Raw genomic sequence first — 27326 nt, 5'->3', positions numbered from 1 at the left:
CTCAGCTCATCTTTGTATTTTCAGAAATTCAGAATCTGTCCTGATACTTACATTTAAGTTTTAAAGAGTTTTAAGTGAGTGCTCAAAGGTACTTACATCAGAAGTACTATTCTCCTGTACTATCCACAATATTCAACACCTAATCATACCAGTTATTTGAGACCACACTCGCTATATTTGCATGATTCTCTGAACTCTTTTTGGGTTTCCATCAGCATTTTTTCTTTTCTCTTTTGCCACTCTTCAAGGTTTTCTTTCACAGAATCATCAGACCACACTACTTCTATCTACAGATGTCTCAGTATGCTTGCTTCTTGCCCTCTTAAAGTCTTCTCTGCACTCTCAAGTTCTCAACACCTCCCAAATTAGTATCACCATATTTTATTAGCAAAGACTTATAACCTTCGCTTCCAGGTCATTACTGAAGATGCTAAAATTAGCACTTCTTAAAGACTGCCATCTCAAATAGCAAGAAGGATCTAGTTAAAAATCAAGTTGCACTAGATGTATCTTACAGTTAATTGTTTAGATCACAGCAAATGAGGTAGTACACTCCATATAGGTTCATTTCCAACTTTATTAACAGAATCTGATTCAGATCATCGAGCACTGAGGTCCTAAAAAGTAACATGAAGAAGTTTCTATAAAGGTATTATAGATACCAAATTTCAATTAATCAGGTAACAAAAAATGAAACTACTATAATCAGTTTTTGGTTTAAAACTGATTTTTAGCTGCGGCATGAAACAGCTAAGCAGTAAATTTTGCCTTTTACTTAATGTGTGTTTTTTTGGTAGCCAAAATCCTACAAACATATGGCAGTAATAATCTTTTAGAAAGGATTATACAAGTTGAACAGAGATGCTTAAGCCTAGTAGAACAAAATATGGTATCTTTTACAATATGCTTGTGCTAGTTATAATATGAGGTAATGGTGTGAATAAAAAAATTAAATTACACTGCAAATAACCTGGTATGTAAATAAGACCAGCCTTAATACCAAAAAAAAAAATAAAAAAATGAAGCTCTTCAAAACGGTGCTGATATCTGTGTTGCTACAACCTTAGATTTGCTTATATTCAAGTGCCCTTGTTTTCAATGGCCCTATCTATAGTCTTGATAGAATACTTTAATCTTGGAAAATTTCAGGGAAAAGAAAGTGCTGAACACTAAGGCCTGGATCCTGCAAAGATCTAATAAAGAAGAAATGTGAGTTTATTCCTAATCATCGGCTTAGATTGGCAGGGTATTACATTAGCAGCAAGTGTTCAAAAATTCTTGAAAATCTCCAAAAATTAAAGTTATACAGCAAAGATGGAGAGAACTCTGACAAGTACTAATTCAAGAAGAAATTATTTAATATTGGCAACTAACATTTAAATTTTTGAAGCATTAATAACTGCCATCTACAACCTGAAACAGAGGGATTTGGGGAAAAAATCTGCCTTGAATGATGATATCAATGTACAGAAAAATAGCAAAAATAGCAAATACTTGTGAAGACTTCCTCCTTCATTTTCTTGTCTTGCTCAGACTTAATGACTGCAACACAACTCTGTACTTTTTTTTTTCCTAATGCAGAGTAACACCTCAATCAAAACCCATCGGAAGTATACAAATTTCAGAATTCTGAAAAAAATTTGAGAGAAATTGTAAGACTACTATTTTGAACAATTTAAGAATATAAACAGGGAACAAAACCAGATTAAACAATCAAAAATTTCAAAAGGCATTTGATTCATGCCATTTTAGACTTTTCTATTTCTTTGACAGATTGTATTAACAGAGCTAGTGAAGGAAATCTGTGGAGGTTGTGTTGCTCAGTACCAACGCACTGAAACTCGTAACTGGATTTGGAAAACAGATGCACAGAGATGTTCACTGCCCTCAGCTACTCACCAATAACCAAAGTAAATAACTTTGGCTGTCTCCACTAGCAAATAAACTGGAGCAGTAGAAATGGATTAGTAGATCAAAGCAGCTGGTGCTGACACTAGCTGTTCAAGTGGGTTTACTTTGGATTAGATTTCCATCTGGTCTCCAGAAGCAAACCACCATCACACAGGCCACTCAAAGTTTTCCAGGGATTTAATAATTGATTCAGGCCTGTGTGTTCCCAGTAGAGACAGAAGAGCGCTTTGCACCTGCAGCAGAACTTAAAAATCAGTTTCCTGGGAAAGTAACGTAGTTCAAACACACTGAATCAGTAGGTGATAAGGGGAAATAGTTGAGAGTTTCTCTCCAAAGCAGTATTAACAACTTAAATCAAAATGGTAAAGCTTAGACTTCAATTGTACCCTCCTTTCCAAAACAGACTAACCAAAGACGACGCCATCTCACACAACAGAATATTTGAGGGTACAGGCTTTGGAAGAATTCTGTAAGCTTTTCTTAACTCTTCACCATAGTTGAAAGCAAACAAACAAAAGCCACACTGCACAGCAATCTACTGGCTGCCACAAAGATTTTATCTCCCCTGTTCCATAATTCAGCAGAAGACATAAAACTTGGTATCTACTACCACTTGACCTTCATGCATCTTTCTTCACTTTCATCTTCATTATAAACACCAGTGACAGGACTCGCAGGAACGGGGTGAAGCTGAGGCAGGGGAAGTTCAGACTAGATATCAGGAGGAGATTTTTTACTGAGAGGGTGGTTGCGCACTGGAACAGGCTCCCCAATGAAGGAGTCACTGCACCAAGCCTGTATGAAACATTTGGACTGTGCACTAAGTCACATGGTCTAAACTTTTGGGTAGACCTGTGCAGTGCAAGGAGTTGGACTTGATGATCTGTATGGGTCCCTTCCAACTCAAAATATTCTATGATTCTATGATCTTTTATGACCCTTTTCTTCTTTAAGTACTTTACTACTTTTCTTGTTTCCGAACTATTTCTTTCAGATCTTGCATCTCACTAAATTATTTCCTCCTATTACCTGTGCTACTAAATACAGCAAGTGCAAACTTAAGATTTGACATCTCCAAACTCTCAGACAGAGCTGGCCATATTGTTTTTCATTTTGCAATTCACAAAGTTGAAACTATGACAGGCCCTGTAAGCATTACTACTGTAATTCAACTTTTTCAAACTAAATTTAAAGGGGCTAAAGATGAACATGTGCTTGCTTCCATCATTCAAACAAAACCCAAAGTCCAGAGGTAAACAACTACATTAATTGAGAAAGAAAACAGATTAATGATATAGGAATATTTGTTTACCCTGAGGCTGAAATTAGTCTGGTTCCAAACATCAGAGAACAGCCACAGGAACACCATAGCAAATACACTAAGGAAAACTAATCAAGCAACTGATGTCATAAAAGAACTTTATTACAAATATATTTGGCATATACACAGCCAAAGAGAAAATCCAGGAATATATTGCATAATCTGCCTTCCTTTTTCTGAGCTATGTCATTTGTTTATCTAATAATTTAATCTTCTAGATTTTAGGTTAAATAACAGAGCATATGTTGGCATTATAAGTTATAAACGGGATTTGGTCTCACACAATTAACCCATTCATTGTTTAAAATAACCAAAACATTCACAGAGACTCACCTAGTTTCACTGACATTCAACATACAGCATCCGAATAATTTTCCAGAATGTTTTTGCAAATGGAAGAATGGGCTTCACACTGCATTTGCTGAAACGTAGATGAAAAGAAAAGGAGATCTCTTTCAAGCAATGCCTAAAAAAAAAAAAAAAAAAAAAAAGAATATATACAAACTCTCACATACATAAACCGATTTTTTTTTTAATGATCAGCATTATATGTATTTCAGAAGCTGCTTTCTGCATGGGTCTGGGATTCAAAGTAAAGAACAGAGTTTGCAAGTACCTCTGTTTTTAATAACAAAAAAATCAGGTAACACTAATTTTCATCAACAGTAAATACAACTATCCCACTGAGTTTTTAAACCCTACTAAACAGCCGAGAAATTTTAATGTAAATTAAATACTACATTCTTCATCTATAAAAATCTCTGTAGTTGTCATCCCATTTATTCCTATAATGAACAGAAATTCTCTTATCCTGTAACTCATGAACGCTAGACAGTTTGGGGTCACTTCACAAAAATCCAAAATATTTGAAAAAATGCTCAGCACAGTCCTATAACAGAAGGAAGAACAGGAAACATTAAGACCATCTTCCACGATATGCATTCTAGTTTCAATAAAATAAAGTGGAACTATAAGCCTCCTGCTTGTCTTGTAGGTTTCTCTTACTCTGCTTCATAATTTAAACCTTTACACAAACAGAGCAACCATTCCTCTCATATAGCACCTCTCCCTCCTTGCACCTCTGTACCTGGCCCAAGGCACCGCTTTGCTTTGGTCAGCAGCTCTGCTTCTCTATTTGATTAAGTCAATTCTCTGATCGTAAAACTGGGATAAACTCTTAGCATGTTCAGAAGCAATCCTTTTTTTTCCTTAAATCTGTTTGGAACCAAGAGACCATTTTCAGATCTTTACCTCTTTATAACCTCTTAAATTTTTTTTTGATTTAATGAGTTGCAATTTTTCTTCACTGTGACAGGCAGAGCAGCCCCAGTAATTATGACCAAGATAACTAACTGCCCTACAATGAATACTACATTTCCAATCTCCTATGGGTTGGCTCTGATTATGCCACCACTCCTCCTTATTGTACCTGTTGGGAGGTGCAGGCAGACATTAAGGAAGAGCACAGAAGAAAGCCTCCTTACTCGGTGTTTGTGCCTGACATTACAACACAGTGCAGCAAATTGGGCCTCTTTATCCCTCAGTCCAGCTAGAACACGCTCTGGTACCTTTGTCTGGTTATAACTAAAAGGATTCAGAATATACCTACCTCATCTGATTTGAACAGATGAAAGATTTAGGCAAACCACTGAGCTGGTACAGACCTATTTTTCAGAAATCTAAGTGGCACAAAAAAACCTGATACTGCACCATAACAGTTCTAGTTTTCTCCTAAAAACTCTACTTCTCTCTTAAAACCTCAGCATATGCAGACCCTGTATCTTTCATGTGGTAAGATTAACATTGCAGCTTGAGTCAAGAAAACAGTAATCCTCCCCCTCGCCCCATCTCATTCTCAGACATGGGCTGACTTCTGGTGAAGTTTGAACTGAAGCAGATATACAATGCAAAGAATTACTGCTCACTGATTTAAGTCTTGCTAAATTACAAGCAAACAAAAGCAAGGTCTTAGAAGGCGTCAAGCATCATTAACTCCATGTGCTGCTGCCTACAACTCCATTCACTTTCCTTCATGCACCACCAACCATCTCCAATGCATGACAAGCTACTAGGAATATAGGGAGGCTGTCTGCCAGCAAGACAAAATTATCCAGTTTGAGAAGACTGGCACAAAGTCTGACACATCTAAATAGATCTTTTTCTGCTTATTTTTTTTTAATTTATAGGTCCACCTGAAAAAAGTTAACAGCAATATCCAGTTACAAAGAAAAAGTACGTAAACACATGCATGAAGGCTACAAGGCCCAAGGCTGTGAGCCTCATGAAACATCAAATTAAAACCCCTTTGTTGCTCAGAAGAGGAACCTCAAACAATCTGTCCCGTCTTTTGTGTGCCTCTCTTTGCGTGCCCATGGATGTACAAAGCAATCAGTAAACTTACTGCACGACACCATATGAAGAAATCTTGCACCACTGGCCTGTCTTCAGCAGGACAGTACACAGCATTGTATCAAGGAAGTGAGGGGACACAACCCATTCACAACTACGATGACACCTGAACAGAGAGATTGCTTCTTGAACCTGCTAAGATGCATTGTTTTCCTTTGTATACATTCTTATATTAATAGGGTATCAAGTCCATCACCAATTTAGCAAAAGCTCTGCAAAAGACCCCAACAAGCCGCAAGCATAGCAACACATATGCTCATTGACTGCAACATATCCCTGGGAGAGATGTTAATTCAGGCTCCTGAAACAGCAGAGCAACGTTAGTGTACAGCATTGCTAAGGACAGTGCCATTGTGCGTTGTTTTTTTCTTCCTTTTGGTTTCCAAGGCAGCTCAGGTACAATTGTTTTATTCCAAGCTCCTGTGTACAGGATGGAAGCTTATTAAAAGCTTATTTGAAGTCTATTCTTGCCCCACACAACATTAATTTCGATCTCAAATTGAAGTGGAATGTCTACCTTGCCTAAGGTTGAAAAGAGATGCTTCTGTTTAAAGCATTACTGTTCTAGCAGCAATAATATCTACATACTTACTTAAATTACCTAGAAATCCATCGTGCCTTGTAGAGTGGGTGGATAGCATTAGTAGTCCAAATGTGATGTCATCTGAGCAAAAGAGGTTTTTTGGCACAGTCTTCTGAAAAACAACAACAAGAAGTTCTATAAAGATGAATCTATTCAAAACAACTTTGAGAGATGAGCCCTTGATTGCTGCCCCATTTCCTCTCCTTTCAAATTATTCCTACCCTAGAGCATCCACAACTTCACACCCCAACTCCTTTATTCCACATAAAGGAGGAAGGAGAACTTCAGAGGTACATACCACCTTCTACCTAGTACAGATTTGCAAGACAAATGCAATGGCTTAATGGTAACATTGCAATTACAGTTCTAACATTGCCTACCAAACATTAACATAGTTTTTGCAGTAGATTGCTTTGCAGAGGATATTTGCTTCCAGAACATCAATAATACACCAAACAAATGTCTGGAAAGAAAATATATCCATACAATCTTAACCCTGTGTATTATGGGTCAAACAGGACACATGATCTACCTCAGAATATAGGTTACATCTCTCAGAGAACATGGCATACAACAGCACAGGAAAGGCTCAAACTTCTTCCCCTTACTGATGACAAACTTGAATTTCAGTGAGCTCTCATAAGCAGATGCTAACTACACACCAATGTTTATACACAAAGACTCTACTTCATTCCACAAAAACAGCTCCCCACTTAGTACAGATCACAATGCTGCACTCCTATATACAGGGCTTTATACTGCTATATGTACTCCAAATGTACATTTTATTGGACAAGTCTAATGTGAGAAGAAGAAAGGCAGGCCATTATCATAGAATGGTTTGGGGTTGGAAGGGACCTTAAAGATCACTAAGTCCAAGACCAGGCTGCTCAGTGCCCCATCCCACCTGGCCTTGAACACTTACCATCTATTTATCTACTTCTCTATACATTCATTCGATATATTTCTATACATTTCATTCTACAGTTAAATATTCTAATGTAAGAAATCAATAAATTGAATCAAAACCCAGGATAATGTATAGCTAAGAAAGGACAAACTATGTTCTACGGGGCAGTAAAAACGTCTAGGTGACATTTTAAAAAAAGTCTACAGAATTTTGAGAGGTTATTTTTCATTTCTTATGTCAGCAATGCAAGCAAGATTAAATTAACTGAAATTCTTTTTCCAAATTATTTTAGTTCAGCTTGCACTACCTTTACATGGAAAATTAGATTTACGGTTGGTTTGTATGGAGTTATTTTAATGAAAAAAATTTAGACCTTTTTGACTTAGATAAAGCAGTAGTGCCTCTATCAGCTTTGGTCTTAGATGTTTCTATAACCCCACCTCAACCACACCAAAACTCAGACAAGTCTTCCAGCTTATACAAAGGCTGGGTGCAATGGGAGACGTTGACAGAGCAACCCCAGTGTCCGAGACTGTTTTCAGGCATGGTTCCTGTTGTTTTGACACTCATTTTAAGAGCAACTTAAACTGACAGCTAAATTTTGGGGTGGGCTGGGAGCTAAGGGAGTCTTAGTGCTAGAACTGGGGTCCTGGCTTTCCTGCCAAGGCGATCAAACCAGCAGAGTCTGCAACCTTTTTCCTGTCTCCTTTCTATTTTTTCCCAGAAAAGCCAAACCCACAAACATAATTTATAAGTTTCTACATATTTTTCTCCTGTCCCATTTCCTACCACAATCTAGCTCCTCTTCATCTTGATTCTACCCACTCTGCTGATTTTATTATGCTTTATAGATCCTGCACTACAACATGTGTTCATCTTTTCCTTCAAATCTTCTATTTGTACTTGTTTTACGCTGTCTTTTTCTTCTATATTCTCAACTTCTTCCTTGCTGATCTACCTTATGCTGTTCTTAGAAATTACAACTTGTTTAATTCTCTGGCTCAGATTCATCTGAATCCTTGTCCCCCTTTCTGAGGTCATCTTCCTCATTTTCTATGTCAGTGAAATTTAGATCACAGCCTCTTCAAGGCTGGAACTGTATCTTACTATCTGTGAAACACCATGCAAAGCTTTAGTGCAGCACAAAATATTTAATGCTTCTGACTGGAATGGAAAAAACAAGTCTGAAGGCCAGTATTTTAACAACAAAAGTACTTTCACCTGAAAATTCACATCTATCGTACTTAGGTCAGAAAACGTATTTTAAGCAAAATTACTGAGATGCTAATGAATTATCATTGAAACTAGCACACTAGTTCCAAACTGTACTTTCACCCCCAACCACAGAACTGCTAGTAGCATCTTGATTACATATAATAAGTGTTGCTGCTGCGGATGGCAAGAAAAACTTCATTAAACCACATTACCATGTTAAAATTGACAGTGAGTAAAGTGTGTGTATGTGGGGGGGAGAATCTGCATTCCTATTCTGACAGTTCTTGGAAGCTGTGATTCATGCTGCTACTTGCTTTTCTACTCACAGTCAGAGGAAAATCCGGTTTCCTTTAGAATATTTGTTGTTACTATGAAAAACTAGTGCTTTAAAATAAGCACAAGTCAAAGCCATGTAACAACGCTGCAATCCATTACGTTATTTTAAAACCAACACGTTTTAGAGTTGACATTTCTGAAGACCGTATGATTTGTAAACACTAAATGTGTTACTGAAGGCTTGGAAAGCATACCTGACATCACTGAGCAGGGAACCGTCTAGAAATTAATAGGAGCATGCTAATAAAGTTTTCTTCATTTTCACCATCACAGAGCCTATCAGCAGTTTCTCTAAACCTACCAGCAGGACAGACTAAATTCAGACAGAATCTTGCAAATTGAATGTTACCCTATAAACTTCAGTCCAACGATCACCACAAATAAGGGAAATTTAGGCAAGGCAGAGAAACTAGCAATGTGATTCCAGAGGGAAGTCCAGCTCCCTTTGCTTTTCAACTGGTAACTCTGTGTTACAAGACAGAGGAGCAGGCTTGCAGGAAATCCAGCCTGGGAGGTACTTTCATTTATTATTATGTTGAGAAAAACAGCTTATCTTTGGCTACAAATGGACATATTTCATACAGCAACTGGAATAAACAGAAATCTTTAGACAGCACCCTATCAATTTTATACCTCCACTACAACAAGCACTGATTTTCCATGGCTGGTCAAATACTTTCAAACGGAAAAGTCCCATTTCTCAAACTCAAGTTACACTCTTTTGCTCTTTTCTACTGAAAGCAAGGTCTAAGTTTTAGCCTTTTCCAAGAAATATGCCAAAACCATATTTTTTTCCCCAAAAAAACATCATGAAAATATGAATTTAATCCTGGCTTTAAGGCATTGTTTATTTCAGAAGGATTTATTTTACATAGTAATTGAAAATAAGAACCAGGCAACCCTGCAGTCAGCAAAACACAGCATTACCTGATTCTGAACAGTAGTTCTTTGGTTAACAGTCAAAAAATCCTTTACCAATTCCTCACCAAGCAAGTGCTTTAGTGGATGGCAAGGCACAGTTCTTACAGCTCTACTTTTTACCTACTCTCCTCTCCCACGCTGTAACAAGCCAGCTTACCTACAGCCACCTCCTGTTCTGTCCAGCAAAGCCCCTGCTCACGCTGAAAAGCAGGTCAGTGCCAAACTTGCATTGCAGACTGTCTCTCTCAAGAAAGGGGACTGAGGGTTTCTCCCTCTCCAGTTTGCCTATCTTCCCCAAACTGAAGGAACACAACAGTCTTTGAGATTGCTGTCCTTCCTACAAACATGGTTGAAATTGGTCCATGACTTCAAAAGCTGTTGGCGAAGATGTAGGGAAAGAATGAGAAAAAGGGGAAACGGCATAAATCACTTTCCTTAGGAAATCAGGCTAAAAAAACCCTGCAGCTTTCAATGGAGACAAGTTCTTGCTTGCTTTCTGAGCCAAGGGAAATAAGCAGATTTTGGCAAAACATTTCCTGATTTCTGTGACTTCTCACTTCTTCACACTTTGGTTTCAAATACTCTTTTAGGGGACTGAGGGCTAGACAAGCTGCTCCACATGCCAAGATTTTTCCCCGTAACATACCCTGAAGCTTTTGAATGACCAATGAAAACTAAAATAGTCTCAGGCCTTTGGCATTCCTCTGACAGGACCAACGTGAAGAATCCTGAACCTCCTACCTGCCTGCACCAGCTGGAGCTCACCCTCTCAGAATTACCAACCACCTTCCTGCCAGCAGCCACCCAACCACGGAAACATTATTCTGTCAGCACAGCTTTTCCAGAGTGCACGTGAGTAACAGCAACAACTCACAAGACTAACACCAGTCTCTGACTATTTCACTGCACCAGTAAAACATCACCAAAAACATCAAATGCTTTAAAGGCCAGAAGCACATGTTTACTAGATCATTACAAACTTTTATCCTGCTGGATGTCATTCACAAAATGTAAAAATGATAACTTAAGTCTTATTAACCACAGCAGCAGCAGCCTTAGAATTGGAAATACAAACTTATCTGTATTCATACAATTTACTTTGAAGTGTTATTTTTTATTATGCATCTCAGTATCTCATATATTCTCCAAGATCATCATTTAATATGTAAAAATATATGTTTCTCATGTGTTTTATTAAAATGTCTATTTTAGGAAATCCAGAAATTATCATTCCTCTTTCTCTCAATGGCCACTTGTTGCAGGACTGTCTCTCATACATGCACAAATACTTTCCCTGATGGTATTTAAAAGAGAGTGTGGGAGTGTTCTGGATAACTAGGAGGTCAGCAGTTAATGGGATGCCTATAGGATCTGAGATCAGCCTTCTGCAAGCACCTGAGACACATTCACATACTGAAAAGAGCTGCAAGCTAAAAGCTCTTGTAAATTTTATCTACAATGTAAGCAGCACTACATTGTTAACAATACTGCACCCTACTATAAAGCATCTAAAATTCAGACATCGTGCTGGAAGATCAGCCTGTTCCCAGGTATTACATCTCTTCCAAATGTCCCAGAGCTCCACCACTGCCCCGTGATGAATTAGTGCCTTCACCATCACGTCTCTGAAGGCCTAGGACACAGGCAAGGTGAGTACTCACAGCCATGGACTCACACAGCTGAGCTTTTCCCATCAAAACACACTGGCAGGAGGAAAAAGACGTGTTCTCATTTTGTCCAGCAAACCGAGTTACAGCACAGTGACCCCAAACAGAGATCTGAGAGCCAGTCTTCAGAAGGGGTTCAGATCCCAACCTCTCTGCACACATCACACTGCACTGGAAGCTGGATCAACTCCTAACCTCTCTTTTCAGCAGCATTCCTCAGAGCACGAGGAAAAAAAAAAAAAAAAAAAAAAAAAAAAAAAAAAAGCTTAGCTGGACAGAGCAGAACCAGCAGTGTGCAAACCTCTGGGGAGAAGGGCACCCAAATCACAGAGGTGAGTTCTGGCTTCAAATCCTAACAGCATTAAAATTTTTAAGTGGAAGAAAAGACTACAATGCTCTTGAAACAGGCCACAACACAGCTGCCCATCTCGTTTTCCCCCCAGCTCCAAGAAAACAAGCAGCATAGTATCTCTTTAGCCCAATTAAACTTTAATCACCTTGTACACGTTGAAAAGTGGATTTTTAGTGTCTGGGTGTTGTATTTGTTGGGAGTGTTTTGTGTGTTTTTTTGGTTTGGGTTCCTCTCATTTTTTTTTCAGGAGGGAGACATCAAAAAAACTCTCTTCCTCCTCACTGCTTTGTGCTCCTGAACAAAAGGGAGAGTCACCACGTTGGTCCCAGTCCAATCCCATAGGTGTGCCTGAGGTGTGGTTTCAACATGCCTTTGGACAAGTGAATGCCTAATTTACAGATTGCTTAATTTATGAATGCTAAACAGATTTACATGCCAAGATGCTCGGTTTTGACAAGATTGTGAAGGATCTCAGCAAGAATAAAACTTCATAGTGCTTGAAAAGCTTTACTAAACAGAGACCCATAAAATATAGCCAACATACAGCTACAATTTGAGTTTGGACTGAACAGCCAGAATCCATCTACATCACAATTTTGACTCCTCTGTATTCTGTATGGATTTGGCCTTATACCAAAATAACATGTATCACTGACACCTGCAAATATCCCTTTTAATGGGACTCTAGAAGGACCTCTATTGAACAAGGCCAGGAATAGTTATTTTAAAAGCCCCTTAAAATAGATCTTACTCCAGGAACGGTTTCATTCTGTTTTAACACAGGGATGTTATTCTAATCTCATTTATTCTGTGGTAGCAGGCTGTCATAAGCAGTAAAATGACTTCAGCTTCAGAACTGAGGCTTTCTCACATATTTTGAGATTATTAAAAACAATTAGAAGGACAAAGCATTTATGCAGCCACTTTTATGCCTAATTTAGCTATGTTTTTATGCTGAGGTTGAGGAATGCCCACAGTATCTGCTAATTTTCATGAGACTGGCTTTCTAAACACAAGTCTTGACCACTCTTGAATCTTAAGGGTGTATCTACTTTATATGGATCTATATTTAATAAAATATTAATACTACTGGAAATGATTTTATGATATACTCAGCATTGTTCCTCTGAACATCACTGAAAAATAAGGAAAATAATTCAGTGATGTTAATGACAAAATGTAACAGCTGGAAAGAGTCCAAAGCGTGTAAACGACTAAACTGAGGCAAGAATCTAAGCACAAATGAAGCCTCACTGCTTCCACATAATATGAAATTATGGGAGCTGTGGAGCACGGAAACCTTTTAAATATATGATTATGTATTCCAAAAGCAGCTATAATTAAGAATTTATATTATACCCAAAAAGTACGGTGAGAGAATATTAAGGCTATAAAATTAAACACTCAGGCATGAGGCATGCCAAAATTAAAGCGGCCTTTGCATTACAAAGGAATTTTGTGGCAGCAGTAGGGGTTGAGAATTCAATCCTTCAGGGCAGCACCCAGCTGTATTAACCTTAAGTCTCTTTCCTCTGCCACAATTTTGCATTTTACATCTTTAACTCCTACAACAAATGAACGGGGAACATCCAAATTTCCAATTCCCACAGAACCCCATCCACTGAGCTAACAAGATGAGCATCTTCCCAACAGATACAGTTGTATTTCCCTGTGCCCAGTTCACTGACATCTTCCCCTTCAGGCTCTGTAATGTGACCAAAGGTGCCCTTCTTACACCTCTTTCTACCTTGAAACACTACCAAATTCACAATAATGATGTTATTGCCAGTAATTCAGGACCAGCAGGAGAGGAGAGGAAGCTGAATGGTCTGGCCGCCGTTTGGCAGCCATCTCCTTACAGGGTCGCCCAGCTCGGTTAACAAAGAACGGATAACAATACTCTGCAAAATAAGTAAGGAGAAGGTAAGAAGGGCAGGAACCACTACTGTCTTTGCTACCCAACTACCTACTCATACCATCTAACTAAGGAAACACTTCTAGATCTGCTTTATCACCTGGCCTTTGCAATTTCTAGCATTCAAACAGAAATGAGTACTTTAAAAAGGCTGAAACGTAGAAGTGCACGTTTCTTTACTACAGACCTCTTCAAACATCTACCAGTCTTCTACTCAAGAGAAACTCATTACAATGTGCTGAAAATGAAGACACCTTAGCTATGATTTCACTTCTTTATACCTATATGGTGTGGATTGCATTATAAAACATACTAGGGTACTCATTTTATATTCTAAGAGAAGGAATATCCGTATTCTTCAAATTACAAAATTACACAGAAGCTGTAAGGCTCCAGACAGCGAACCACGCATCTCTCCCCAAAAGGGTGTATAGCTAAAGAGGGGCTGTTTTCAAACACATAAAATTACACCAAGGGGGGGAAAAAAGTCCGTTGTTTACCAAAAAAAATCAAAACTTTTCAAGTTGATACAATCATTTCATATAAATAACATGTTGGGGGGCAGGGGGTTATGGCTATCTCTGTTACTATGCATCTTTTATGCATATACTATGCAGTGTTTTGTCCAGAAAACAGCAAAAGCTTGAACTTCTTGGAAGCAACAATTTCCCTGATAGAACCAACCTAAATTAAATTCTATACTAACAAGATAATTAGCCAACACTACGAATTAATTACCACTCAGTTTTTAAATTGTTTAGTACAAAAAGTAGAAAAAAGGGCATTTACAGGCTCCCTAAGGCATTAATTAAAAAAAAAACACTCATTGTTTTCTTCACATCCTTTTATTTTACCTGTATTTGTTAAACTTTTTAATGTAAGAACGCGAAACAGAAGAAACAAGCAAAAAAAGACATGCCTGAAAGAGATTTTAAACTATTAGTATCAACCTAGAGGTTTATTTTTTTGCCATTAGGACCATTTCTTAGAAAGAGGTAACTCTTACCACACCATCAGAACTCTTATCCCTTAAAGGCACTGGCACTCAGTGCCACATTTAGTATTTGGTCTATCTGAAAACAAAGCCTTCAACGATTTTGAGAAAGTATCTTAAATTGATATATATGAGAATCAGTAGCTTCTTCAAAAACAAATACATTGTAAAGTATTTTATCCTGTTGAATAAAATTCCTCTATTTTAGCAACCAGATACTGTCTATAATAACAGCCCCCAAACCCTGAATATTCCTAGACGTTATCAATTTTGTTCCTGTGTGACCGAAGAGAGTGGCACAGCTGCTCACACTGCGCTTTGCCAGGACTGCCAGAGATGAGGTGTGTTTCTCAAGCATTTCTTTCACCGGAGTGTTTGCTTAAACAATCCTCTTGCCTTCTGGCACACCTGTCACCCAGAGCAATGATCCAGGTTAAATATAACCCCATATAAAAAAAAAAAAAAAAAAAAAAAAAAAAAAAAAAGGTTTTTAATTTTAACCTGGATCACTTCCCCAACCTAGTTATGGGACACAGTTCCACGAACCGCTGTGCTGGCACAGCTGAGGGGGGCAGCAACGAGGTGAGCGCAGGGAGCAAGGAGCAGCCGGGCCTGTTCAAGCCGACAGTGCCCCCAGAAGCACCGCCTGTCAGTGTGTCACCGGCAAACCCCTCACTGCGCGGGGCTGGGGGCTCGGCGCGGCGCTCAGGTGCTCTGCGCCTGGCTGTCGCTTCACGTCGCGGCTGGACCTGCACCTCACTTCGCCTGTTCCTCTCAGTCGGTCTGGTTTTATACGGGAATAGTATGGTTATGAAGGCGTTAGCGTGAATATGCTCGGTTAGGGGAAGAAAACACCGTTCTTCCCCACTTACACCTGCGGCGGCGTTCCCGCCGCCCCCTGAGGCCCGCCCGGGGCGCCGTGACGGGAGCAAAGTGGGTCACCGGGCCTAGCGCTGCCCCCCGCACCGCACCGCCCCCGGGGCCGCCCTGCCGGCCCCTGTCGGCCCCTCACGTACCGGGCTGCCGCTCGCCGTCCTCCTCCTTCCTCCTCCCTTCTCCTCCTTCCTCCTCCTCCTCCTCCCGCCGCCGCCGCCGCAGCCGCCGGGCCCGCCACTGCCCCCACCGCGCCTGCGCCGCCGCGCACTGCCAGCCGCAGCGTACCCCCCCCCCGGGCCCGCCGCCTGCGCATGCGCGGAGGGAGGGAGGGAAAGAGGGAGGGTGTGGGGACTGGGGATCCCGCGCAGGCCCGCTGGGAGGGGAGGGGAGCGGAGCGCGCAGGCGCGGTGGGAGCCGCGGAGCCCTGACCTGGGCTCACCTCTCCCCGGCTCACCTCACGGAGGGGAAAATGGCGGGCGGGAGCCGCAGGAGCCTGACGGGGGGAGTGCGGGGCTGGGCGGCCCCCTGAGGGGCACAGCGCTCCTAATGCCGGCAGGGGGGACACGGCCTGACGGGAAAACCTGGCCGTGGCCCCCGGGGCGTTTTAAGTCTTCCAACTCTGACGGACACTGGCCCCGCTCGGGTCGGGACCGCCGAACTGAAGGAAGGCTCTCAGCCTTCTGACTGAGGGGCTTGAATGTCAGCCCTTTGTTCTCGCTTGCCCGTCCTTCCTTTAAAAATAAATTAATTAATTAAAAAAATAAATTTATTTCTAGCCACTCAATAAACATGTCATTGTGAACCTGATAAGCAGGGGTGCCCTGTGGAGGCTCGAGGCATTCTTGTTAAAACTACACTGTGGTGAATTTCTTCACAAAATACATCATTTCTCACAGGAAGATAGAGCTGTAATAGGAGTTCGCAGGAGGGTCTGAAAATAAAAGTTGGCATCCCTATCTTTGTGTATGTGTGAGTTTTTAAACCTTAGCCACAGCTCGCATTTGTTATACCTTATGGACTTCGCAGACTAAGTTGTGAAACACAGTCCAGGCAATAAATGCAAATAGTGCCACAGTTAATCAAACAGATAACTAGCTGATATTACACAGGCTTTACGTATAGCTGTAACGTATTCCAGGCGGTATTCCACACTGCCTGCTGTGGGACTGCAAGATGCTTACAATGTGCAGTGATTATTCTAGCATAAACCTGTTCTGCCTGCATAACAAACTGCCTTTTGTAAAATGAAGCATTGCCTAGTGGCAGAAGTATGTAACTTTTCCCATTTTTCTCAGTTCCAAGGATGTTTACTTTTCAGTTGATCTCCCAGTGATACACCTCAGACTATAATTACCAATGTGTAGCTATAGAAATGTAACTTTTGTTTGCGTCTGGAATGAAGTAAGAACTTAATTTGGCTGCCAAAATCTCATAGATCTTCCTTTCTGGATTACTTTTCAGGTAGCTCAGTTTCCCTGTTTGATTCACCTTGTGACCATACGCAAAGGTAGTGTGGGGACACGAACCTTTTTTAGCTGTAATGCTGCCAAAGAATTAACAGTGAGCCAGATTTTTTCTGCCGGAAAAACTGTGAAAGGCATTAGTAAAAAACACTTGACTTTTGATATTTACTGGTATATAATACTCCATTTCTAGCTTTCAGTGGAGGAATATTGACATAAACGAAGCTAATCATGTAATTACTTAGGGAAAGGAATAATGCTGCTATGATGAAATGCAGTAAGGATAACACAGCAGGGATGGAAACTCGAAGGAGAAAATGCAGAAACATCTTCAACAAAAATACATGATTGCCAGGAATAGAATGTGGCCAAGAAACCCAGAGGCTAAAATTAGCATCAAGCTGTATGTATAAAATTTGCCACAGGATCTTTAGTCACCAGTAGTAATTCTTCAGAAAAACACAGCAGAGATACTACAGCGTATCTCTCGACTACAAGTATACCTTGTAGGCATGGGAGAGCAACACCAACCTTCTGCAGTGCTGCAGTACCATATTGTTCTTGGAAGCTTGCAAATCCCTTACCTTTTGGGATCTGTCAAGATCAAAGCAGGCAACACACCTGGGCAGATCACATACACTTGTATTTGTGCCAAGGTTATAGCCTAACTGAGGCAATGTTTTTTAATGCATCTTCGCCTTTTAACATATTTTTAGAGCTTCTGAAAGAACAGGACAGAAAGCTTAGAAATGGAATAGTAGTTTTGTGAAATTACTTCCTTCTAGAAATATTGTGTTCTTGAATCTTACTGTCAATGCAAGTTCCCTCTGATGGTTCCATGGGGGGCAACATAATGTTCAGACATTGCCTAATTATAAGCAGTGAGTATTGGGCTTGTGCTCCTGTAACTCACTGCAGCCGTAATGGCAGGAAGGAGGTTTGCTGCAAAGAGCAAGTGGGTGGTAGTGCCCCTTTCACACCAACACTGGTATTCACCTGAAGCGATGGGGAAGTCGTATCCCAAGTCACTGATGACCTATTTACATTTAAAACTCATACTAGTTAGCCTTCTAGTTTTTAAGTGGCAGATGAGCCATTAACTCTGAAGTATATCTATGAGTTCTCTTTGAATCTGCAAAATAAAAGCTTCTATTAGGGATACCTGTCAGTACATATCTACTTTATCCTCCTGGTTAAGGAAAAAAAAGAAAAAAATGAAAAAAAAAAAAAAAGAAAGAAAAAAAAAGCTAATGTTCATTTTCTTGTTTTTCTTAGGTATCTATGTGCCAAGTGTTAAGTGAACCATTTCTGTTTTGTTTCTGCACCCTGATGCAGTAAACCACGTCAAGTGTGTATAATCTTCATTAGCACGTTAAAACTTTTATTTTTTTAGCCAAGTCACTGGAAAAATAACATAAATACCATGCAATTTGATTCAGTACTCATAATGAATAAAAGTGCTGAATCAGGAGTGTGATCTCTTCATTCACTCGTGCAGTTTTATTGTGCTTATATACATATGGACTGTAAACTGTTTTGCTAGGGATGTACTTATTTTTGTTGGGAAGGAACAACTGATCCAGCCACCAGCATTAGAAACGAGTGGGAGGTTTGTCCTTGACACTGGAGAAAATGCTTGTATACGTGTCAAACAAGCAACAGTATTAGTCAATAGATTCAGGGCTAAATCCTGTGTTCATATCACTGTACACATTCTTTTCAGGTCGGCTTCCCAATGGCAGAGACTGAAAAATTTCTTAGAGCAGAGTCCTGCTGTAGTCGTTTCACTGAGAATTACAGGTGTTAAACTTGCACCTCTGCTGGATAAAATAAGAAAGTATGGATCACAGCGCACCAGCTAATACCTCCCCTTCCTTTTCCATTTAAGCAGGTTGCCTGAAAAGAAGAATCCAGGCTCTCGTCATTAGGAGCCATTTCTGTGTTTCCAGAGGATAAGCAGGGCTTTTGTTTACCACATTAGCTTTCTTCTAAAAATCACAAATATACACAAGTGGAAGAAAAGCTCTCTTTTATTGTTTAAGGTTGACAAAGGGAATTTAAAGGCTATATTTGAGCTAGTTTGTGTTGGAACAGATTACCCACATTAAAAATTTCTCCTCAAGTAATATGTGGCTTCAGCACATCACTGCTTTTTGTATTGGTGTTTTCATGAGCAGAAGTATTTTGCTTTGACAGTGTCATCATATTTATAGTTTCCTTTTTGGGGTTTTCTTCTAAGTCAGTTTCAATTGCCCCAACTTCTGCTAGTTTCCATTCAAGCTCTGTAATAACAAATGACAATTTATGCTGATAATTGCTATAAATTCTCAGTTAAGAAAAACTGAGTTTTTATTAAATATCAAGTTCAATCTCAACAAGTAAAACAGAGCCTTGGACAACCCAGCTTTATCCCAGTAAAACATCTAAACTGAAATTGCAAAATATCTTTGCTTACTATATATTCTTATCAGTGTAGCATTACACAAGTCATTCTTTGCTTTTTGTGTCTTTTTTCTACAAAATTATTTAAAACTCTCTTATCTTTAAGCAGAGATCTTTAGATCTAATGATTACAAACAGCATTACAAACAGCATAAACTTTTCTATAAAGTGAATTATTCAAAAGCATTTCTCTTACCTTCCACTTTAAGATATATCCCCCCACATTCAGCTACTCCTATGAATCTGTGCTGTATTTCACCAGATTTATATACAAGTATTGTGGGTAAACACGTGTCATGGTAATTCTGAATGCAGCTGTTCACAACGGCTTTGACAAACTTGGCTTCTGGAAACTTTCTGGCTAGCTGGCTGAGATGTTCATTAACTAGTAAACACATTGGGATGCTAGGGAAGGATAAGGAGAGTATGATCATGCTTCCAGTGTTAATGACTTGTAGAACTAACGTTATTTAAAACAGAGCCTTTGAAGAATAAACGTACCTTTCCATTTATTCTGTTTCTACTTTAAATTATAATAAGGTTTGCACCACAGATTTTATGTAGCTTCTTCTAAGATCATTTGATTTAAAGAGCTGTCCAAATAAAAACTGTCAATGCATATAACAGGCATGGTTTATGAAGCATGTCAGTAAAGCCACCAGATAACTCAAGCAAGCAATGTACTTCTATTTTGTTATCCACTAAGATTTTAAAACTCATTTTGTCCATTTATTGTAGACTTCAAAAGAGATTTTTTATATCTAATATACATTTCACTTAAATTTATTTCAATAGGTGTTGAATTTAACACTGAATTAATTACCTCTTCATTTTTTTTAGTAAAATCTAAATTGTGTCAGAGAAATCTCTGTATAGTCATATTACCGCCCTAGGCCTGTTGATTACACTCATAGCTAGCATTTGCAGCGCAATCACCACATAAGCCTCTGTAAAAACAATGAAATTCGTGGTTTGTTCCCCTCCTGTCCGTTAACCTTTGTGGTGGTCAGATTTTTGTTGGGATTGAAGTTCGAGAGGATTTAACCTATGGACCGTCAAAGAGCTCCACCAGCACCCTCTGGTGCCCAAAGACAGGCGAGGTTACAGTTCTGGAACGGGAACTGTTTCCTCGCTCGCCCTAAGAGACTTCAGAGATCTCGTATTCATTCCTAAGGAATTATGAGGTTTCTCACAGACTCGTATCTACATATTGATCAAGTAAAGAATTGATTCTCCAGTAAACCAAAACAATGGAAAGGAAGAAAACTTGCTATTTACTTTCAAGTCTCTAAAGTTAAATTACTGTGATTTCAACAATTTCATTTGATTGACCAACTGCTTCTTCCTGGAAATAATGCTTAAATCCTGACAATTGAAAAGAATCAAAGAAACTTCCTCCCCACATGCTTAAAAAGATGGAAAAGAGAAATCTGGTCTGAATTTAAACAGCGTGAAACATCCCATATTAATTCTCAGTGCTTTTGAAAAACATGCTAGAGTTGCTAACGTATGTGGGCGAATCACGGTAGTTGTTTGACATTTCTGTTGGATCCTGCCACAACTCCCACTACCATTAGAGAACCAACATTGGTGAACGAATAAACTAACAAACTCCCTTAGCAGTTCCTGATTTTCAGAGTTGAGACTTTCCCTGCTGGGCTTCTTACTTGTTAAAGGAGAAACGAAGGTAGAAAAAAATATCTGTTAAAGGACTCCTGCTGAGCAATGAGTCTTCAAAGGGGCTTGTGTTAGCCTAGAGAGTCAACAACAGTTTCTCAGTGAAATTCAGAAATCTCAGTGAGATTCAGCACATAAGCACACAACACAGAAGCATACACAGCAAAATAAATCTTTAATATAAAAGATCAAAGGCAAACTAATTAAAGTGAATTAACAAACCAAGAAGGTTCCATGCTCCATGCTCTATTCCTCTGCCTCCAAACACTTGCTATTTCAATAGTCTATCGTATTTCATTTTTCTTGGTATTGCTTTTTAATTACCAGTTGAATTCTCTGTTTTGAAGTACTTACTAGGTAGTAATTACCTTGTTCGATAAAGATGAATTATGACCCAAACATCCTTAGGAGCATTTGTAACTTCCTTTACATATTGATCTCCACTAATTTCTCTTAGCTCCCCATACTTTTGCCTCCTCTGAAGACATTTCCATTCTTGCAAGCGCTGCTGCCTAATTAAAACACAATAATAAAAATAAGCATATTTAGAACATCTAAAATGCATCTTTTAATAATATCTACTGCATTTCTCTCAATTCCTTTTTAACAAATACTTTGAGAAAAGCTCTAGCTAAAGGTCTTCTTGTATCATTTCAGAGTTAGAAAGGCTGCTATACTAATCTCTGTTCTGTAAGATAACATTAAAATACGTTTTCGTAGCTTTATGCTTACATATTGGTATCAGATCTGGGAAACTTTAGTAAAACACTAAACAAGTGTCTTGATCATTTGAGACAAAGCAAGAAAATTTTACAAGGTACAAATCGTTTTTATAATTCTGTACATTAGTAGTTTGAGGAAGAACTACCAGTACTTAAAGTGCTAATGTTATGCGATTTAATATTTGGAATGTAAAACCAGTAGATGGCAGTCTTCATATCAAAAATAATCGCAACATAGAAAGTGAAAATGCCTTACCGGGATGGGTTGAACTACAAGCAGCTATTAATTTTACTGAATGAAAAGCACTATAGAAGTGGCAAGACTAAATATATGCACAACGTTATTATACTCTAGCAACAATACATGCTACTGTACATTCACAGCTTTCACTTAATTGTGTGCAGGATTATCTTTCTATGAGAATACAGTACTAGATTCAGTGTTAGGACTAGAATTATTTTAGTCATTTCAACACTGCAAAAGCAGTAAGTACAGGGAGAATCTAGGCAGGAAATGTTCTGATCACATTACCACTTTTATTCTGTCTAAAATGCTTATGTCTCATTTTTCCTAGTTACTGTACTAAGCTCTGTAGAACACAGCAGAGTACTTAGAAAAATATTTTCATAAATATACACGTGAATGTCCCACACAGCTGGAATTACTAAGTCTCCATAGAAGCTGCTAAGATTTTCTGAACCTGAAGTCATAGAATATATTGACACTGCATGGTATGGTAATCATATTGGTGTACTTCTATTGAACAGTTGGATGAGAACCTGGGTTGTGTTACACTTATGCCTAAGAACATTACATGGTATGTCACAGAACTACAGATGAGGTCAGAAATAACCTCTGGAAGTCATCTGGCCCAAGCCAAGCCATCTGCTCAAGCCAAGACACTCAGAGCAGGCTGTCCAGGACTATGTCCAGGTGGCTTTTGAAGATCTCCAAGGAATGAGACTCTACATCTCTGGGCAACCTGTACTAGTGCCCAGACACCCTTGTAGTCAATAAATGTTTCCTGACGTTTAGAGGGAACCCTCTGTGTTTCAGTTTGTGCCTGCTGCCTCTTGCCCTGGCACTGGACACCACCGAAAACAGCCTGGCTCCGCATTCTGTGTATCTTCCCTTCATGTATTTATATACATTGATGAGCTCTCCCTTGAGCCTTCTCTTCTACAAAAACTTCAAAAGAATATTTTCATATAGTAAAAAATAGAAAGGCCATTAAAATTAATCTTCCATAAGAGTCAAAACAAAATAGTTATTTGTAAGGGGCCCACAGCTGACTTTAAACATCTTTTACTTTAAACACGAAGTTTATCAGCTATCAGCATTACAGCATATGATACAATGAAGCTGTAATTTATAATAAACTTCACACTGTATTTTTATTTCAATGTTTAGAAAGCACACTATACCCAAAATGAGTGCTATCCAAAAGGTAGAGAGTGAAATAGTTTTTTTTCTTTGATGTTATGCCGTCCTGAAGTAAAAGTCCCTTTATAGGTAGCGTGCACTTTATCTGCAAAAACTCAGTATCTTGCACAAAGATGGGGCCATGTATGTTGGAACCATGTATGTCAGGACTCTGTTTTTCCCTGATGTTCTTCTGTAATATTATAGACAAAGCATACCCATGACCAACTCTACATTTCCTCCCAGTTTGAAATTCACAGAAAATATTATACAGAAAATGTTACACAGAAAAAGAGGGAAAATGGGCTATAGAACTTCTCCTTTCTCCGAAGATTTATCAGCATTGCTCTAACTCCTGTATCTTCTGAGTGGTAGGGTGAGGGTCATAGTTTAACCAGACACTTGCATAAATTGTTGACTACACAACACTTCAAATATACAACACTTCTCTGCATACAGCGGCATGGTACAGCTGAACTGAGAATGTGTAACAGTGGTTTCCACCACGGCCCCTTCTATTTTCCTTTAAATATGCAGCTTTGAGACTAAATTTAATATTTTAAAAGGGGAATAATTTGACTCTAACAAAACCTCAAAGCAAAGTATGGTGTGAACTGCCTCTCCATGTCACTGGCTATTGGGAAGATATAGGACAGTAACATCAGAGCTATAGGCAAAAGAGCAGAGGGTAAAAGGCAGCAGTTGTGACAGCAGACATTTCTATTCAAAAGATTCTGAGTTTATGCTTCAGGAGAATGTACAATAGTGACACCATTGTTAACTTGGCCAGGAATATCTCACTATACCTGTACATTTCAACAGCCTTCCTATCAGCCTCATCAAAGTCATCTTCAGCTTCCTTTAATTCTTTAAGATTCATTCTTTCATATGGTTTCACTAGAAATAAACAAAATTGGCACTTGTCAGAAAATGAGAGTTACTACTACAACATATTTAAACAAGATCCTTAGTTGCGCTATGCAAAACTGATTGCCTGCAGGAAAATAGTGGGTACCAAGAGGTACAGTTTTAGACATGCAAGTTCCAGTTCCTACCATGTTTGCAACTGCAACTTCATGCTTTCTGTTCTTCAAATGGAACTTTCAGAAAGCCACTGCAATAATTTTCTAGTACTTACAAGTAACTGCAAAGAAAATGAGAATACATTTTTCTTAATGCTTTCTGTGAAAAAAAATTTTTTTAAATGATTAAATGAGCATTTGTTAAGACTTTGTTATGTATCCTGCATTAAGGAAAAATAAACTAGATTACTAGATTATGTTCTTTCCATTCCTGTTTCTGTTCAATCTGTGATCTATGAAAATCTCTTATTTTTGAATCGAAGGAGATAGCAAAGAATGGTCCTTGTACTGGGGAAGATTCCAGACCTGGAGCTTCCACTGTATACCTCAGCTTTTCAAATCTTGTTGTACTAATGGCATATATTTTTAATATCACTTGCCTTCTGCTTCCTTCTGCAAGTGTAAAACCATTTCTTCAGTTTCATCTTTCGGTTTTTCTTTTGGAGGAAGAATTCCAAAATTTCTCAATATCTCATTCCATTCAGTATCTTCATTTGGATCCTGTTTTGGTATTATGGAACAAAACTAAACTGACAAATCAGTCTTTCATGTCATTTTTAAAACAAAACAGAACAAAAGCCTTTTTTTACTTTGGTATATATTAAGGATGTAACAACCATACAAAATGTAACAAATAAAAGGTTATAATACTTTCATGGACCATGATCTACCATGAATTTCCATTTGTCACTCTTCAGTTCTAAACAGAAAACTGCAAGAAAATAGGAGAGAAAAAGCCCTTAATATGTAAGCAAACAAATGAGTCTCCAAAACATTTCAGCTAAAAGATGGAAACCTATTTCAGAAACCCAGGGCTACCAACCACTTAAACACACTTAAATACGGGAAGATTTTTGTATCAATATTTTTATATTACTACTAAGAATAGAGTATAGAGATTTTGAATAAACATGCAAAAGCATACTTAGAGTCATAGAAAATATAATTAAAGGAATAAGAGGTTTTCTTCTTTGACTGAAAAATAGTTGAAATAACCCATTGAAAAAAATAAAAGTTCCATGTAAGGTCATATGAATTAGATGGCCACTAAGGGGTCTAGAATAGGAAATATATATATATATATATATATGTTTATTTAAATAAAATAATAATAATAGTAATAATAATAAAAACATAATTAGTCTTACTGCAAGTTTTCAACCCTTCATGAAATAAGAATTTTGACAATTTTGACTTACATACATTGAGGGTATCAAAAGGCCCACAGAACTAGGAGGACTATCCCTCCATGGGTGCCATTGAAGAAACATGGGTAACACACAAGTAATTTGGCCTCCACACAAATGCTTTAGTGTATGATTTGTAGTCTTAAGTCACAATCAGATTTCCCTGCTTCACAGAATGCAAGTCTTTCTCCATGGTGTCCGGATTGCAAAGAATTATGAGGCATTAAAAAAGAAAAAAATCATCATCATAACAGAATCACAGCACGTCTGAGGCTGGCAGGGCCCTCTGGAGCCCACCTGGTCCCACCCCTGCTCCAGCAGGGCCACCCAGAGCTGGCTGCCCAGCACCACGTCCAGGCGGCTTCTGAAGATCTCCAAGGAGGACACTCTGCAGCCTCTCTGGGCTGCCTGTGCCAGGGCTCTGTCACCTGGCACCAAACTGCTGCCTGTTGTTTAGACAGAACCTCCTGGAAATTGGATGAGGAATCCTTGGTCACAGTAAACATACCAGAAATAGGTGTCTCATAACACCTCAGCTCCAGTCTCAAGCAAGAGAAGATCAGAAACTAGTAAACCTTCAACAGTTCTTAGCAAATTGAGTTAAACCAACGTTCCAAAACTTGGCATGAAGCTACTCATTCAAGCTTGCTGTAATAGTTACAGATTAAATAAATGAAAATGTTGTCAAAAACTTCCCAAGATATAAAGGTAAAAATGCAAAGGAGCCACGCAATGGCAAAAATGATCCAGGATAAATTGGTCTTGGTGTGAAGCGGTATTACGCAACTAGCAGGCCACAATCCCAAGCAAAAACTAAAATAAAGTCTTCTCACAGTTGACAGCGATAACGCTGGTTACCACTAGCTTTGACAGTGATGGTACATGGATCAAGTTCGGGATACACTGGCTAGATAACTTCAACAAAGTGCAGTCTTTTATTATTCTTAAAGGGCATTTACGAAGGCTAATTCCTAACCACTGGAAACTCAGAGGTGCATTCGCACAAAGGAGCTGCTTGCCGGGGACCTCTCCCGGCCCAACCACTCACCGCCCCTCAGCCTCCCCATTTTCCCTGCGGTCCCCAGCCCCAACCCTCCCATCGCCCTCGGTCACCGTGCCCACCTGCATGGCTCCCCCCGCTGCCCTGCCGCTCCTCAAAGAGGCCGCTAGCTTGACCCACCAGTGGCTGTTGGGGCCGTGCCACACCGGTTCTAACGGCCATGCTGGGCCACTTGGGCCCACACGGGGAGACCTGCAGCCCATGAGGCGGCCTTCCCGCCCCAGCTGCCCCTCATCCTCGTAGAGGAGATCTTGAAGCACAGTCTAATGATGACACAGCTTCACTATACCTTCACAGCAGGCAGCTGGTACAAAGCTGGATCCTCAGATCGCAAAAACTGTCCCAGCTGCTCACCCATGCTTGCAAGCACAAGGAGGAGGGCTGAGGTCACTTCAAACTGTGGCAGCCGGTCCAGCATTAAAAACAACAATCCATTTCAATGCTGGATTATTGGTTACTGTCAATATAATTACACCCTCAAATATTTCAACACAACTCTTCGTTTTCTTCAAAATATACCATTTATTCAGCTTCCTTTAGTTAAGAGAATAGAGAATCTCAGGTTTTTTCAGCCAATTTCAGCCCTATTACCATTAAGACATGCTCTGAACTGCCAGACACTGTTATCATCAATGTAATTCAGTAGACCACCTGCAGACCACTTATGTTGGCTCTACAGGCTGCCAGAAGTCCCCAGGCAATCATGAAGGAAGTGCAGGGGCAGAGGACATCATCGTGAAAAGCAAACCACACTTTTTGTTTGGCCTTTATAGAAACCACTTATGAAAAGGTTCTAGCTGCGTAGATTTTTCTTTGCTGAATTTTTGTTTGTTTGTTTGTTTGTTTTTGAAGTGTAGCAT

General features: G+C 39.3%; 2 protein-coding genes across 11 annotated transcripts in view; both read right to left on the bottom strand.

Annotated features, from left to right (window-relative positions):
* The window catches only part of CLOCK (clock circadian regulator), a 62910-nt gene extending 47235 nt beyond the window's left edge, over positions 1-15675 (bottom strand). For 4 of the 10 annotated variants that reach the window (XM_035323680.1, XM_035323690.1, XM_035323689.1 and 1 more), the window contains exons 1-3: positions 15551-15675; positions 6234-6336; positions 3566-3698 (exon numbers count right to left, since the gene is read on the bottom strand). The gene's annotated coding sequence lies outside the window, so the exon portion shown is untranslated. The remainder of the gene's footprint in view (positions 1-3565; positions 3699-6233; positions 6337-15550) is intronic. The other 6 variants (XM_035323682.1, XM_035323683.1, XM_035323685.1 and 3 more) reach the window with 6 other exon arrangements.
* A 3316-nt stretch (positions 15676-18991) lies between these two features.
* PDCL2 (phosducin like 2) lies at positions 18992-26824 on the bottom strand. The gene is made up of 6 exons (XM_035324377.1): positions 26756-26824; positions 24600-24720; positions 23944-24034; positions 21361-21504; positions 19512-19720; positions 18992-19155 (listed from the first exon to the last, which is right to left on the bottom strand). The coding sequence occupies exons 1-6, from the start codon at positions 26822-26824 to the stop codon at positions 18992-18994; spliced, it is 798 nt and encodes a 265-aa protein (XP_035180268.1).
* Between the last annotated feature and the right edge of the window lie 502 nt (positions 26825-27326).

Source organism: Oxyura jamaicensis, chromosome 4 (genome assembly GCF_011077185.1).
Source record: "Oxyura jamaicensis isolate SHBP4307 breed ruddy duck chromosome 4, BPBGC_Ojam_1.0, whole genome shotgun sequence".
NCBI lineage: Eukaryota > Metazoa > Chordata > Aves > Anseriformes > Anatidae > Oxyura > Oxyura jamaicensis.
Note: the sequence above shows the minus strand (reverse complement) of the source record. Positions and strands in the feature narration are given on the sequence as shown.

What these genes read in the sequence shown, in the direction of transcription:
- PDCL2 (XM_035324377.1), bottom strand. Translation starts at nt 26,824, where the DNA reads ATGGGTGAGCAGCTGGGACAGTTTTTGCGATCTGAGGATCCAGCTTTG. An exon ending in ACCAGCTGCCTGCTGTGAAG is followed by an intron (nt 24,721 to 26,755) that starts GTATAGTGAAGC and finishes ATACCAAAACAG; the next exon opens with GATCCAAATGAAGATACTGA. An exon ending in GATATATCTTAAAGTGGAAG is followed by an intron (nt 19,156 to 19,511) that starts GTAAGAGAAATG and finishes TTGTTATTACAG; the next exon opens with AGCTTGAATGGAAACTAGCA.